Raw genomic sequence first — 16,815 nt, 5'->3', positions numbered from 1 at the left:
GTTGTTCAAGTTTTATTGATTCTGTTTTTACTAATGATTGGAAAGTTACACATTCTTTTTGCTTATCTGATTGTGTTCACTGTTTGATTATCCATACGGAAGAGAGTCTGGGAGAGTTGAGTTAGATGACCATCAGAGATTGTATCTGCCCTGCTCAAACCTTTAAAACTGAAGAGGAGGAAGGTTTAGATTTATCACAGCATAGAGATCTTCTGGATTATGAGAAATAAGAAGGCAGCTAGTAGGGGAAGCCTTGATAAGGAGTTTCACTTTTGTTTAGAGAACTTATTTGTGTGTTTTGGGTGCCCAGAGATCTCTAAGGTAAGATCCCTTCTTTAACTGATGTAATTGCATGCAATACCTTCCCTTGGCGTGGAACTTCTGTGGTTTTTCAGATTTGGCTGGCATATCTTCTCTTAGAGTGTAAAGACCCTCGAAGGCAGAGGAGTTTTGTTTATTTATCTTTTTTGCGTCCAGAGTTGCTCCTATTCGGTCCTTACTACAAACTTATGAGGCAGATAGAGCATCTAGTAGAATCCTTATTTTGCAGAAAAGGAAAGAGTTGCCCTCCAAATTAAATGATTTTCTCAAGCTCACGTGGCTAAATGGAGATGCCACCCAGGTCATCCTTTACTCCGCTGCTTTCTCCCACCTACCATCCTGTCTCCCAGAGCAAAAGAGACATCCTAGATGCTATTTGTCTTGCTTTGGTGACAGCAGGGACTTAATCTTTATTGTTTGTGCAGCAGAGGAAAGTAGGTGCAGTTTGCCCTATTTTCTGCTGGGACTCTGGTACGCCTGTAATCCCTGAGCACACATGTGAGGAATTCCTATGCCAGGTGAAGTCACCCAGCCAGGAAGGAGTAGGGAAGGACAGGAAGGGAAACCTACCCCCTGAGGTGGGAAGGTGGCTCAGAAAACCATCAGAAAGGCCTCTGCTTTGACCTAGACAGCATGCAGAAGGGATCCTCTCCCTGGATGGTTTCAGCATTCACAGCTGCATCGGTCCCTTTCCCTGAACCCCTGCAGCTAATGTTGCTGGGATGTGCCGACAAAGTTAGTGCTATTAGAATTCTCATTTTATTAGGCTTTAATCAAGCTCTCCTGTGAAGTGCTTCATCAATTCAAGTTTGCATTTTGCATATAAAATAATCAAAGGAGAGTGAAGCATCGTAGACACAGCATGTTTTTTTAATGAAAATGATGTTTTTAATTTAGTCATATAAAAATCATCTGGGGGTGGGGAAGGGAAGAATTGGGAGTTTGGGATTAGCAGATGCAAAGTAGTATGTATAGGATGGGTAAACAACAAGCTCCTTCTGTATAGCACAGGGAACTTTATTCAATATCCTGTGAAAAACCTTAATGGAAAAGAAATGAAAAAATATATATGTCTATATGCATATATATATATATACACACACACATATGTATAACAAAGAAAGTGAAAGTCGCTCAGTCATGTCCGACTCTTTGCAGCCCCATGGACTATACAGTGTATGGAATTCTCCAGGCCAAAATACTGGAGTGGGTAGCCTTCCCCTTCTCCAGGGGATCTTCCCAACCCAGGGATTGAACCCAGGTCTCCCATATTGCAGGCAGACTCTTTACCAGCTGAGCCACGAGGAAAGCCCATGTATAACTGAGTGGCTTTGTTGTACAGCAGAAATTAACACTACACTGTAAATCAGTTATACTTCAGTAAAATATTTTTTAAAGAACTTTTTAAAAAGCCAATGTAGGGACTTCCCTGTGGTTCAGTGGTTAAATCTCTACGCTTCCATGCAGGACAGAGGGCAAGTTCAACCCCTGGTCGAAAAACAGATCCCACATGCCATGTAGTGCAGCCAATAAGTTAACAAAATAAAATTAGTTTATTTTTTAAAAAAGTGTATACTAAACAAAAAAATCATCTGGATGAGATACATCTAAGTGAGAGAAAGATTTATATATTCTCTTACATGGGCCTTAAAAAGCCAGTGATCCAAGAGGGAGGAGACATAGGTACACCTACGGTTAATTCATGATGATGTATGACAGAAATCAAACCAGTATTGTAAACCAATCATCAATCAATTAAAAATAAAATTTTTTTTAAAAAGCCCATGATCTATGTAGGTTTGTGAAATGATTTCCAATTCCTTGAATATTTTCCCTTCTCTCCTTTGAGCACCAACCCTGGCATTCTTTAAAATCAACCTAAAAACTCACCTTCTCTGAAAGTTTATTTCCATGACATTTAGGGATACTTATTTTTACAACTTATGTTCATGATATTTGGAAAAGTCTACTGTGATAGAAAGACCATGGATCTGGGTCAGTCTGCAAGCTTGTGTTCCAGTTTCAAGGTCTGGAAATCAGCTCATGTCTTCGAGCCTCAATTTTCTTATCTGTAGAATATGGGCATGAGACTAAATGGTCTTCCAAATGCATGAACTGTTAAAAGTTCTTCAGTTGTTGGGTACATGCCTCTTCCACTCATCCAACTGGGTCACGAATCCCCATAGAAGAGAAGAGTATACCTTCTCCATCTTCGGTACTTCCATCCCCACCCCAGGCTGCCGGGCACTCTGCATTGCCCCCAGTGGATATCCAGTTAGCTGATTGCCAGACCAGCTAACACCGCCTGTGGTGGCCAGGAGGGGGCACTTTGGTATTTTCTGCAATCAGACAACAAACCCCAGAGCAAGAGGTCACTCAGGTACCTGCTTTATTGACCAAAGTGGATCTAGTGATCAAAACAACCAAGGAGCTATATCTCCTAAATTTGCATATAATAAATAAAGTTTGGTAGTGGTGATGGTATACAGGTCTATGGGTCCTCATACATGCATAGATTTCTGGCATACCACCACAATGAGGATACAGAGTCATCCCATTACCCCCCAAAACTCCTCGTGTCAGACTCCACCTGACTCCAAACCCTGACAGCTCTATTCCAGAATATCTCATAAATGGAGTCATACAGCAATGTAACCTTTGAGACTGGCTGCTTTCTCTTCTCTCAGCAGATGCCTTTGAACGCAAGCCCTGGTGTTGGATATTCATGATTTGTATTATTAGCTCATTCCATTTTATCGCTGAATAGCATTCCATCATATAGATGTATCACAGTGTGTTTATTCACCTGTTGACGGATATTCTGGTTGTTTCCAGTTGGGGGCACTTAAGAATAGAGCTGCTTTAAACACTCATGACTGAGACCAGGTGACTCAGTAGGTAAAGAATCTTCCTGCAGGGCAGGAGATGCAGGCAGCGCGGGTTCGATCCCTGGGTTGGGAAGATCCCCTGGAGGAGGGCATGGCAACCCACTCCAGTATTCTTGCCTGGATAATCCCATGCACAGAGGAGCCTGGCAGGCTGTAGTCCATAGCGTGGCACAGAGTTGGACACTACTGAAGCACACATGCATTTGTGTGTAAGTTTTTGTATGAACACAAATTGTGCTTTTCTTTTTTTTTGGCTGCACTAGGTCTTTGTTGCTTTTTGTGCAGGCTTTCTCTAGTTGCAGTGAGCAGGGGTTACTCTTCCTTGCCGTATGTGGGCTTCTCATTGCAGTGGCTTCTCTTGTTGTGGAGCACGGGCTTTAGGCACACAGGCTCAGTAGGTGTGGCTCGTATTGTAGCACACAGGCTTAGCTGCTCCGCGGCATGTGGGATCTTCCTGGACCAAGGATCAAACCCACATCCCTTGTATTGGTAGGCAGATTCTTATCCACTGCGCCACCAAGGAAGTCTGAACATAAGTTTTTATTTCTCTGGGATAAATGCCTGGGACTGAGATTTCTAGATCATGTGGTAATTCTGTGCCAGTCTGTTTTCCCACTGACTATGCTGTTTTACATTCCTCCCAACAGTGTGTGAGAGTTCCTCTGATTGTTCTACAGCCTCACCAGCATTTAGTCTTATCACTTTTGTTCATCTTCCTCTTTGTTTTGTTTTGATTTTGGCCATTCTGGTAGGCTTGTAGTGATATCTTTTTTTTTTTTTTTTCAGTGGGTTTTGTCATACATTGATATGAATCAGCCATAGAGTTATACGTATTTCCCATCCCGGTCTCGTTGTAGTTTAATTTCCATCTCCCTAATGGCTAACAATGTTGACCATCTTTGCATGGACTCATTTGCCACCCATAGGTCCTCTTTGGTGAAGTGACTACAGATCTCTTGTTCATTTTAAGTTGGTTTGTTTGCTCTCTTATTGTTGAATTTTAAGAGTTCTTTATACTGGACATAGGTCCTTTATCAGATATGTCTCTGCAAATATTTTTCCCCAGTCTGTATGCTATCTTTTCATTCTCCTATCAGTGTCTTTTTCAGAGAAGAGTTCTAAATTTTATACCTTTTTTTTCTTTGTTGGGTTGTGCTTTTGGTGTCATTTCTAAGAAATCTTTGCCTAGTCCAAGGTCACAGATTTTCTCTTGTGCTTTCTTCTAAAAGTTTTATGGTTTTACATTTAGATCTATGACCCATTTTGAATTACTTTTTCATAACGTGTGAGATTTAGGTCAATGTTTATTTCTTTTGGCATGTGGGTGTTCAAATCCCAAGAAATGCTGAGTTACCCAAATGCTCAAATGATCCTTTCTCCATTGAATTGCTTTTGCATTTTTGTGAAAAATCATTCAGTCATATTTATGTGAGATTATATCTAATTCTCCATTCTGTTCCCACTGATCTATGTTTTTATTCCTTTGACAATCTTCTTAACGATTACCTTTCTTGATTACTCTTACTTTGTAGTAAGAAAATCAGCTACTGTAAGTCCTTTTTTTTATTTTCAAATTGCTTTTGCTGTTCTAGTTTCTTTGCCTTTCCATCTATATTTTAGAATCAGCTTCTTGATATCTGTCAAAAATTCTGCTGGAATTTTGGTCAGAATTGCATTAAATCTACAGATTGATTTGAGGAAAATTAACAGTATTCAACCATATTGAGTTTTTCAACCTATAAACACATTATTTCCCTCCATGTTTTTAGATTTTCTTCTATTCCTGTCATCAGCATTTTTGTTTGACTTCTTTCTTCAACCTTTCGTAGTTCTCAGCTTACAGATCCTACACACATTTTGTTAGATTTATGTCTAAGTATTTTTGGTTTGGGAGTTGTGGATGGTTTTGGTTTTAAATTTCTGTTTCCAGTTTTTCTTTTTTTTTTCCACTTATTTTTATTAGTTGGAGGCTAATTACTTTACAGTATTGTAGTGGGTTTTGCCATACATTGACATGAATCAGCCATGGATTTACATGTATTCCCCATCCCGATCCCCCCTCCCACCTCCCTCTCCACCCGATCCCTCTGGGTCCTCCCAGTGCACCAGGCCCGAGCACTTGTCTCATGCATCCAACCTGGGCTGGTGATCTGTTTCACTATAGATAATATACATGTTTCAATGCTGTTCTCTCGTGTTTCCAGTTTTTCATTGCTGGCATATAGAAATATTTTTATCTGCTGCCCTTGTATTTGTGACCTTGCCAAACCCACATATTAGTTCTAAGAGCTATTTTGTAAATTCCTTGGGACTTTCTGCATAGACGATCATATCATCTGAAAATAAAGTCATTTGTTTCTTCCATTTTAATTTATATGCCTTTTAATTTATTTAAACCTGCCTTGATGCACTGGCTAGGGCTTCCAGTATGAAAGTGCCTAGCAGCAGTAAGAGCAGAAAGCCTTACACTGCTCCTGATCTTTGGGGAAAGCATTCAGCCTTGCACCACTTAGTATGATGTTCGCTGTGGCATTTTGGTAGATGTCATTTTTCAGGTTGAATTCTCTTCTAATCCTTTTTGCTGAGAGATTTATTTCATGAATGGATGTTGAATTTTGTCAAATGCTTTTTCTGCGTCAGTTGATATAATCATGTGGCTTTCTTTTTTATTCTGTTGCTATGATGGATTACATTGATTGATATTTTTAATACAAAACCAGCTATGCATTTCTTAGATTAACTCCGCTTGGTCATGATGTGGCATTGTTCTTATGTAGTTTGGGATTTGATTTGCTGATATTTTGTTGGCCAGTCTAATTAAAGCCATGTTCATGAAGGATATTGGATACTGGTTTTTAGTTTTCTTTTCTTGTATTGCTTTTGTCAATTTTTGGTTTCAGGACAATGCTCATAAAATGAGTTATAAAGTGTTCCTTTTCTTCCATTTTCTAGAAGAGACATGGAGAATAGATGTTATTTCTTCTTTAAATATTTGGTAGAGTTTATCAGTGCAATCATCTGAGCCTGGAGTTTTCTTTTTTGAAAGGTTTTTTAACTACAAATTTAATTTCTGTAATAGATAAAGTAAGCTTCAGGTTATCTATTTCTTCTTGGGTGAGTTTTGGTAGTTTGTGGCTTGCAAGGAATGGTTTGGTTCTGTCTAAATTGTTGAATTTTATGCATAAGGTTGTTGTAGATATTCCTTTTTTATCCTTTTATGTCTATGTGGTCTGTAGTAATAGCCCCTCTTCCATTCCTGATATGGGTCATTAGGTCTTCTCTCTTTTATTCTTTCAAATTGGAGATTTAGCAATTTCACCTATCTCTTGAAAGAACCAATTCTTTGTTTTATTGGTTTTACACTATTGTTTTTCTACTTTTAATTTCATTAATTTTTGTTCTTATCTTTATTATTTCTTTCTGTCTGCTTATTTCATAAAACTTGATAAAGATTAATGTCACCAGTATTACTGAGTAAAACTATTACAAACGGTTTAAATTCCTTATTTTGAGAACCATCAACAGTTTTCCATGCTTTATTTCTTTGCAGTTGACCGGTCTAAGCGTCTCCAATGGAAAGGACCAACTTGTAGTGTTCCATACAAAAGACAACAAAGACCTAATTGTCTGCCTCTTCAGCAAACAGCCAACCCACGAGAGTCGAATTGGAGAACTGGTTGGAGTCCTGGTGAATCATTTCAAGAGGTAAAGTTTGGTTTTTGCTTAACGAAGGCAAGTTTAAAATAGATGAAATCTTTCATCATAATTCTCACTGAACTTGTTTCATGCCAATTTTAGCATATTGAGTTATTTTCCTTCTTAAGGACAACTTAAATCATCTGTTTCGCAGAAGGCAAAATTAGCATCCCGGCTTAGTTTCAAGATTAGGAATGATCCTCTGCTTTTCCAGCCTCCAGCTGAACCAACAGTGAGAGATTTCCCCAATGGAGATTTCTTCACTGCCAATCCAAACGTAATTAAATCCAAAAGACAGAAAACTTACTTTACATTCTTAGTATCACAGCTTCTCATTTATCCCGAGTATAATCAATTCAAGTATCTGCTATGAATATAAACAAATTAGAAGGCAGGTGTAGGATGACATGTGGGTCCACAAAGACTAAAGGAATTCTAAGAAGCAATTACCTCTGCAAAAACATGGAGTCATGAGGGAATGTGGTATTGTCAGAGAACTTCACAGTAAGCCTAGATGATGCCTAGTGTGATTGTGTATGTCTATGTAGTGAACAGTGATGTAAGAAAGAAAAACGGGGAACAGATCCTGATGGTGATGGTGTTCAGTGAGTGGATAACTTTAAGCAGAGGATTTTTATCTGGTTATTTATTGGAGTTGTTTTAGAGATGGAGTTTTTTCTCTAAACAAAGGCATATTTAGTGTCTGATGTTCACACATGTAATTCTACAGTGTTCCTTTTTGCTGATAAATGCATGGTGAATAATTTTAGAAGTGAGCTGCAGAGGTCATTTATTTTATGCTCTTAAACCCTGTATTCTAGACCAAAACAGATCTTTCAATATCTTATATAATTAAATGCTTTTAAATGGTATAAGTGAAATGATGTTGAGTGGCCACCTGGTGGAAAATAAGAATCTGACTAAGAAATTACCAAAAGATAACAATAAATATATAGGCCTTTGAGAAATTTCCTTCTGTCTGCCAAATAAAGCTAAGAGAACTACTGAAGAGTTTAGAATGTAAGAGAAAGACATGGAAAAGTCATCTCTACAGTAAAGTCTATAACTCAAATAAGCAGGTCCATTTCCTCTTAATATGTAGTTGTAGCGAAAGATGGATAATCAAAAGGGATTTTAATTTGTTACCTTTCATTTGGATGCTTGTACTACTAAATAGTTTTTGCCTGGGACATTTAAGTATTTTTGCTCAATCTGAATCCTTGTTTCTTAATTTCTAACTTCTGTTAAATGCCTCTACAAGTGGTGGAAATATGTGAGTCTAGTTCTGGAATCCATCAATGACTTCCTTGTCCTAGCATATTGTCTGAGATACCTTTCTATCTTTAATATATGTAAGAATTTTAAATGTCTTTAAAATGTATAAATGGAGGGAAGGAAGGCTGTCAAGATACTGGGATTTTTAAATTATTTCTTGTGTATTTTTTATTGAAGTATATTGATTTACAGTGTTTCCTGTATAGATGTACAACAAAGAGATTCAATTATACATGCATATAGATCTATTTTTTCAGATTCTTTTCCTTTATAGGTTATTACAAAATATTGAGTATAGTTCCCTGTGCTATACAGTAGGTCCTTATTGGTTGTCTATTTTATATACAACATGTATATCTGTTAATCCTAAACTTCTAATTTGTCCTTCCTTTACCCCCTTTCCTCTTTGGTAATGTAGGTTTATTTCCTGTGTCTGTGAATCTGTTTTGTAAATAAGTTCATTTGTATCATATTTTAGATTCCACATATAAGTGATAGCATACCGGTATTTGTCTTCATCTGACTTATTTCACTTAGTATGTTAATCTTTAGGTCCGTCCATGTTGCAGCAAATAGAGTTATTTCATTCTTTTCATGGCTGAGTAGTATTCCATTGTGTATATATAGCACATTCATCTGTTGATGGACATTTAGGTTGCTTCCACATCTTGGCTATTGTAAGTAGTGCTTCTGTGAACATTGCAGCATAGGTATCTTTTCGAATTGTTGTTTTCTCCAGATATCTACCCAGGAGAGGGTTTGCAAGATCATATGGTAGCTCTATTTTTAGTATTTTAAGGAACTTCCATTCTATTCTCCATAGTAGCTGTACCAATTTACATTCCCACCAACAGAGTAGGAGGGTTCCATTTTCTCCACACCCTCTCTACCATTTATTATTTGTACACTTTTTAATGATGGCCATTCTGATCCATGTGAGGTATAGTTTTGATTTGCATTTCTTTTATAATCAGCAATGTTGAGCATCTTCTTATGTGCCTTTTGGCCATCTGTGTGTCTTCTTTGTAGAAATGCTTTTTATACCTTCTGCCCATTTTTTGATTGGGTGTGTATGTATATATATTGAGCTGTATGAGCTCTTTTTGTCTTTTTTTTCTTTTGATGTCCCTATCCTATGTTCCTAATTCTATGAATTAAGAACTAAAGTACAAATGAGAGGGGGAAAAAATCCTCTGTCTGCCCCTAGAAAATTCATGCTTGGAAATTTTGACTTAGAACTGTAGTCAACTTGCTGTTGACTTCTTGAGAAAAGGTTAATTTGATTTTTTTTTCCTAGCTGTTTTTCTTTATTGTCAAGTATCAGAGCATTGTTGTAACTTTGAAAATCATGTTGTATTTTATAAGCATAATGATGTGGCATGTAATCTTTCTTGTCCCTGGGTTAATTTTGTAAATCCAAAGGTGATAAGAATTTAACTCCAGACCAGTTCTTTATCTTTAAGAGAATTTCCTTAAAGTACATTCTAAGAAGTTCTCTAGTTAAAAGTTGGGAGGAAAAGGCCCAAAATAACAAAACATACCATTGACAGACTGAATCTGAATAGGAGTCACTGTCTTTAAAACTTTTAAACAGAGAGGATTAGGGCTTAAAGTCCATGAACAAAATTCCAGCCATGTATCAGAACAAGGGACTAGGACAGGGACTCCCTGAGTTCAGGAAATAGAGACAAGAGTCTGGAAGATCAAGGCAACTGAAGTTTTCAGGACAGAGGCCAGAGAGGACAGAAGAGCACAGAGAGGGGATGCTGGAGATCTGTGTAGGATCCCCCTCAAGTTCCAAATAAGTCCTTGAAACCCAAGGGGATCAAACTGCTACCAAGTAGTTTAACTATGTCTTAGAACAGAGCTCATGAATATTTACAGCAATGCACAAGTATCCACCCCCAGCAAGGCAGAATTCACAATGTCTGACATCTAATCAAAAATTATTAGGCATACAAATAGGCAGGACAGTGCGATCCAGTCCAAGGGGAAAACCATTATCCAATGGAAACCAACCCGCAACTGACAAAGGTGTGAGAATTAGCAGATACAGACACGAAAGCAGTTATTATAACTAAATTTCAGGTGTTCAAAAGTTAACTACAGACATAGAAAATATTTTTTAAAAAGAGATTCAAATCAAACTTCTAGATGAAAAACACATTTATGTATGAAATATTTCATGATTAAAAACAAAGATAAAAATGATAAAGCTTATGGCTTTCTCCTCTACCTAATGAATTTCTCGTGACCATCTTCTCTCACAAATTGAAGCCAGCCCTTTCCTGGCATTTTTCCCCATACTAATCTGAAACTAAATTCAACTAAATATAAATTAGCCTTACTCTCACCTCCTTCAGTCTTTCCTTAACCTGGACCCGTTATTTCTGCCTCTGCAAGAACTCACCCACACATTTCACATTTTCTAAAACATTGGAAGGCAGTCTTCTAATGAAGTATATTCTGAGGTGTGACATTTACAGTATTTAACAACCAGCATGGCTCAGAGACCATTCAGCACCGACGCCCTTCAGAAACACCTGATCCAGCCATACCAGCAAATCCTGGCTACATTCCACAGACCAGAAATTACAATAAAGAAGAAAAGAAGGGAGCCTGAAGTCAAGTATGTTTAGGATTCACTGATGAAGTTAAATGGGTTCTTTACTGCAATACTTCCCAGAGCTTTTATTAATAATATGCTTTGTTCATTTTAAATACAGGCAATTAAAAAATTGTTACACGCACACGCAAGTATGTATGTGCTAAGTCACTTCAGTCGTGTCCGACTCTTTCCTGACCCCATGGACTGTAGCCCAACAGGCTCCTCTGTCCATGGAATTCTACAGGCAAGAATCCTGGAGTGGGTTGCCATTTCTTCCTCCAACAATTATGTATATTATAAGCTATATTCAGAAAGACATTCAGGAAATGAGTAATTCTGTTTGTCTCTGGAGAGGGGAGATGGGGTACCAGGAGAAAGAAGTATGGGAGGGAGATTTATTTATTTTTCATTATAAACCTTTTGCAACAAATACATGTATTACTTATCTAAATTTTTTTCATTTAAATAATAAAGCATGCTACTTTTTAGGTATATTACAGAAGGCCCTAAATTTATGGTTATTTTCCTTTCCTGTTTAGAAAAGTAGAAAAGAACTAAAGAGCTTTCTAAGCAAATGGTTTCTCTCATGGCATTGAATATTTTGAAATAAACCCAAATAAAACCTCCTAGAAAACTACTGTTTCGTGGGATCCCATTGTGTAGGTCGCATGACGCTGAAGTGAGGTTTCTTTGTCTGCAGGGTTTGTACCAGTGGTTTCCCAGGCCAGTTTGCTTTGCAGAGGTGATGAAAGTGGCTGACTTGACTTTTGGTTTGTATCTCACACTCAGCAGTGACTACCTGCTGGTGGTGAGCTATTCTGCCCACTAGTAAACAGATGGCCTCACGTTGGCTGCCCTAACTACAGAGCACCAGAAACTCTGCAGTATTAAGCTGTCAAAGGACCCATCTGCCCTAAGCAGCTGTCCAGGCATTTGCCTGTCTGAATGCTGGAAACCTCAGTATAACCCCAGTTTTAGGCACAGAACCTTCTCATTTTCCCCATTCTATTTCTGTGGATGCAAGCCAGGAGGCAGTGCCATCTGCTGCTTGTTTTTCCTAAGCAGTCTCTTTAGTATCTGCATGTGGGGTCTTCGGTTGTGGCACAGGAACTCTTAGTTGCAGGATGTGGGATCGAGTTCCCCTACCAGGGGTTGAACCCGGGCCCCCTGCATTGGGAGCACGGAGTCTTAGCCATCGGACTATCAGGGAAGTCCCTTGTTTATGTTCTTTTTAACCCACAATTAAACTATGGGTAGAGTCAGACTGATAAGCAGGCCATTGGTGATGGTCAAGGGGGAGAGCGGGGGGAGAGGCGGCCTCCTGAGCAGAGGTGAAAGGGAGGGGAAAGGCCAGATCACAAAGCCCTCTGCTCCTGGCCCTGTCTGTTCTGCACTTCTAGTGCTCACGCCTTCCTGCTCCTCCTCATTCCCCACGCTCCTCCACCCCTGAGCCCAGACACCCGTGTTCCTAACTCTTAATCTGTATTCCCAAGCTGCTTTCCTTGAATGCCTGGCTACTAATCAGAGTAGTTTATATTCCTACTAAAAATATGTAAGTAAAAGAAAGACTGTAAAAGCCATGGACTGTAGTCCTCCAGGCTCCTCTGTCCATGGGATTCTCCCTGCAAGAATACTGGAATGGGTTGCCATTCCCTTCTCCAGGGGATCTTCCTGACCCAGTGATCAAACCCGGGTCTCCTTCTTCAAGATTCTTTACCATCCAAGCCATCAGTGGAGCTGATAAAAGAAAGACAGTTGAAAATAATGTAGATAGACAACTATAGTTATCCCTCAGAATCCAGGGGGCATTGGCTCAAAGACCCTCTGGCAGAAAATCCACAGATGCTCAAGTCCTATACTCCACCCTCAGTATCCACAGTTCTGTATCCATTAATTCAACAGCTGGGGAATTGTGTGCTCCTCACTGGAAACGACCCTGGTGCTGGCAAAGATTGAAGGCAAGAGGAGAAGGGGGCAGCAGAGGATGAGATGGTTAGATAGCACAACCAACTCAGTGGACATGAATTTGAACAAACTCTGGGAGATAGTGGAGGACAGAGGAGCCTGGCGTGCTACAGTCCATGGGGTCTCAAACAGTCAGACACAACTTAGCGATTGAACAGCAACAACAAATAGTATTTAACTGAAAAAAAATCCATATACCTAAGTAGACCTGGGCAGTTCCAACCTGTGTTGTTCAAGAGTCAGCTAAATAGAAGATTGGTTAATTAAATTATGGTTCATCTCCTGAACAGAGTATTGGAGCCATTTAAAGTGATAATTGTTGGGACTTCCCTAGCGGTCCAGTCGTTAAGACTGTACTTCCAGTACAGAGGGCATGGGTTCCATCCCTGGTCAGAGAACTAGGATCCCCCATGCTGTACCACATGATGGAGCAAAAAAAAAAGAAAAAAATGATAATTATCAAAGACATCTGATTCATGGTGATGGAAAAGTGAGTGACCACCATTCACCCGCCTCTGCTTTCCAATAGAGGTGCATATACATGAAAACATGGAAAGAGATGCCACTGTCCTTACTAGTACTGGAAACTAGAAACATTCCTCCACCAGATGCCTGCTCAGAGGGACATCCTTCACGCCTGTTCACATGTCACCTATCAGGCCTTCTCTGCCATCCTATAGAGAAGAGCAGTCCACCCACCACAGTACTCCCTGTCTCCTCCCCTGCTGAGTTTCCCCCATGGCTTTCATGTCCTCTGACACTCTATCTTTAGTTGCTTATTTACTGTATGTATTGCAAGTAGAATACAAGCCCCAAGTAAGCAGGGACTGTATTGTTCACTGCAGTTCCCCTAATGTTCAGAACATTCCTGGCACTCAGAAGACTCCCAGTAGATAATTGGTGAAAACAGGGGCTGAGTGCTGTCCCCCTTGGACCAAAGGATACTTCTAGTCCTTTCCCACCACTGTGTGCCTCTTGTCCACCAGAGGGTGGTAACTTAGTCCTCCTTCCGAATGAAGGAAAGGAAGAACCCTGACATTTTCCTTCCCCTTATGAACACCTCTCACCTTCTACCAGTTGCAGGATTACCACTCTAAGCAATGTAGTACATCTGGTTACAGAAGTGAAGAGGTATTTCAAGATACTAAATTAGCAACTAAAAGACCTATGGGCTGGAAGAGCCATGGGTATGTTGTATGCTGGGAGTTGCAGCTTTTCATTTACTTAAAAAAAAAAAATAAGCAGTAATTTACTTCTTTTTTTAAATAACTATAAATAATTTCAAACTCTCCTTGTCAGTAAGCTGACAAGGAAGCAAGATATAGGGATTTCCGCTCAGATCAGCAGCTTCATAATAAGTAAAAGGCTTCCACATCGAGCGATTGTGTCCATAAGCGAGCTCTCCAGCTGAAAACCTGAGAAATGGGCCTTCTCTGGTGGTCCAGTGGTTAAGAGTCACCTGCGGTTGTAAGGGACATGGGTACAATCCCTGGCTCGGGAAGACTGCATATGCTGAGGAGCAGCTAAGCCTCTGTGCCACAGCCACGCAGCCCGCGTGCACGAAGCACCCAGGAGCCCGTGCTCCGACAGGTGAGCCGCCGCAATGAGACGCTCACACACCACAACTATAGAGCAGCCCCCACTTGTCACAACTAGAGGAAGCCCACCCAGAGCAGCCAAAAATAAACAAATATTTTTTTTAAAACTGAAAAATGAATTCTAACTTCAAACAGGTGGACCGTAAGAAAGACTCCAAAAAATCCATATGCCCTTTTTGTGTGAGAACACCAGAACCGTCTCCTTATTTATGAGACCTATAGAGAAAGTCAGTAGCAGTGAGACAGACATAGACGACAGCCTTAAAAGAAAAAGTGTATTTCCGAAAAGTATTATAACAGAAAATTCACATTATAGAAACTATAGTCTGAATACAATTTAAGAAAGCAAGGATTCTACATAAACAGACCAAAGATTGCATGACAGACTGAGATGAAAAAGAGCAAGCTGAGAAACAAAAATGTCCAATTATTTGAATGAAATAAGAAAAGATATCAAAAATTTAAATTAAAATGAAAATACAGCAGTAACACAATTGGTATTGCAGAAAACAGAATTGATATGAAAGAAAAGTTTAAGAAGGTCTCTTGGTATACAGAGGAAGGGTATAGTAACAAAGAAGTTAACAGATATAGAAGACAGAGAACAAAAGATTTACATTCAAATAATAGGTGTACTTGAAAAAGAGAAACACCCTGAGCAAAAGTAAGACGTTTTATTGATTTTAAGAATACATTTTTTTAAATTTTAGCATCTCTGAAATTGGGGCGTGATTTAGCATTGGTGGATTCTCACAGTGATAATGAACAACATCTTAGTGATACACAAAGGATACATCTTACAGGGAATGCATCGTATATTCAATAAAATGTGTTACTTTAAAACATACTAGAAGAAAATCTTCCTGTGTCAGCATAACAAGATTGTCACCATGTGGGTGAGATGGCTATCCCAGGGGCAGTCACTTTGACCAGAGAAGTGGGTCTTCTCAGAATATGAAAATCTTCAGAAAACCCAGGGGCAGAACCTTTTTTGGTACAGGGCAAGATAGAGCTGGGTGGGAACGTTTGGAGGTGAAGTATATGAGGCCAACATTTCACAAAGGAAGTAGAAAGTGACGCTGGGCAGAAGAAACTAATAATGCAGCATCATTACTAACTGTGAAAACATAGAAACCACAGAAGTCCATCAAAATATTTTAACATATTATGGTATTTCCTTACAAAGAAATAGCATTTGCCATGAAAAAAATAAGGACAGTCTTTATCAGGGCTCCTTAAGGTGTGGGTGGCATCTGCACTGAAATCACCTGGAAGTGCTTATTCACAAGGCAAATCCCTGGGCCCCTTCTATCAGTAAATCCTAATTTCTAGGAATCTACACCCTTAGTGAGCTACCCAAGCAATTCTCATTGGTTTCATGAACTGACTTAGAAAATGGCCAGGATGAACACGTGATATTTTCATATGGCCATTGTGACAAAGGTAGCATTAAAAAAAAAAAAAAAAAAAAAAAAGCAAACCACGAAACCTTTGTGCTTTTAAAATGATTATTATCAAATCAGGTACAACAGTAGCATCCCCTCATACCCCAGTGAAGAGAGGCAGGGTGAGGAGTGGGCTGAGGTTCAGAGAAAGGCGTGAAGGAGGGTAGAGATGAGAAATGAGATGAGATTTGGCAGAACCAGCATCCTGTCCGCCACCTCTGCTTGCCCCAGAAAGAGCCATCCCTCACTCTAAGTAATGGTCTTTAGTGACCCTACAAAGTTTGCTGTTAGGACCTGCCTGCCCATTTCCAGATGGGATACCCCACCTGCAGTAACAGGCCTCCATGGAATGAACTTAACCCATTTCTATATAGTCACACCCATCCGCTGCACACAAAAGAACACAGAGCAAAGTCTTAAAAGCTTTTCAGTGTGACTAAGGCAGGACCAGAATCAAACAGCATTAAGGTGTACGAGCTGCTGAGGACGGTGAACCATCTACCGGCTTTCCATTTCTTTCTCCCTGCACTGTGCCGCCTGCCTTGAGAAGCAGCTGCCCTTGGACAAAAGCCCTCTCTGAGGACATGCAGGGGTGCACAGTCATCCTCAGCTTTACCTGCTCTTATGATGGAGATTTACTGAAGACTTCTGTGCAGATCAAAGATACTTATTTGCTTTATGACATAGCCATCTTTGCCTTTCATGTTGAAAGAGAAAATCCAAAAGTACTGGAAAACTGATCATCTTTTCAGCATCACTGCAGGGAGATATGGTACATTTAGGGTAATCGTATTACTTTTTTGAAGGCCTATAAGCTTCCCCAGTGGCTCGGCAGTGAAGAATCCACCTGCCACTGCAGGAGACACCGGTTCAGTCCCTGGGTTTTGAGACGATTCCCTGGAGGAAGAAATGGCAACCCACTCCAGTATTCTTGCCAGGAAAATCCCATGGATAGAGGAGACTGGCAGGCTACAGTCCGTCTGTAGGGTCTCGAAGAGTCGGATACGACTGAGCCACTA

The 16,815-nt window shown here is 39.7% G+C and overlaps 1 protein-coding gene across 1 annotated transcript in view; it reads left to right on the top strand.

The window, feature by feature from the left end:
- Window positions 1–16,815, top strand: part of MYO1D (myosin ID) — a 354,409-nt gene that overhangs the window by 245,675 nt on the left and 91,919 nt on the right. The window contains exon 21 of the mRNA XM_065909407.1: window positions 6,760–6,914. Within this exon, the coding sequence (XP_065765479.1) occupies window positions 6,760–6,914 (155 nt within the window). The remainder of the gene's footprint in view (window positions 1–6,759; window positions 6,915–16,815) is intronic.

The sequence above is a fragment of the Muntiacus reevesi genome, chromosome 18 (assembly GCF_963930625.1).
Source record: "Muntiacus reevesi chromosome 18, mMunRee1.1, whole genome shotgun sequence".
In the NCBI taxonomy this organism is placed as follows: domain Eukaryota; kingdom Metazoa; phylum Chordata; class Mammalia; order Artiodactyla; family Cervidae; genus Muntiacus; species Muntiacus reevesi.
Note: the sequence above shows the minus strand (reverse complement) of the source record. Positions and strands in the feature narration are given on the sequence as shown.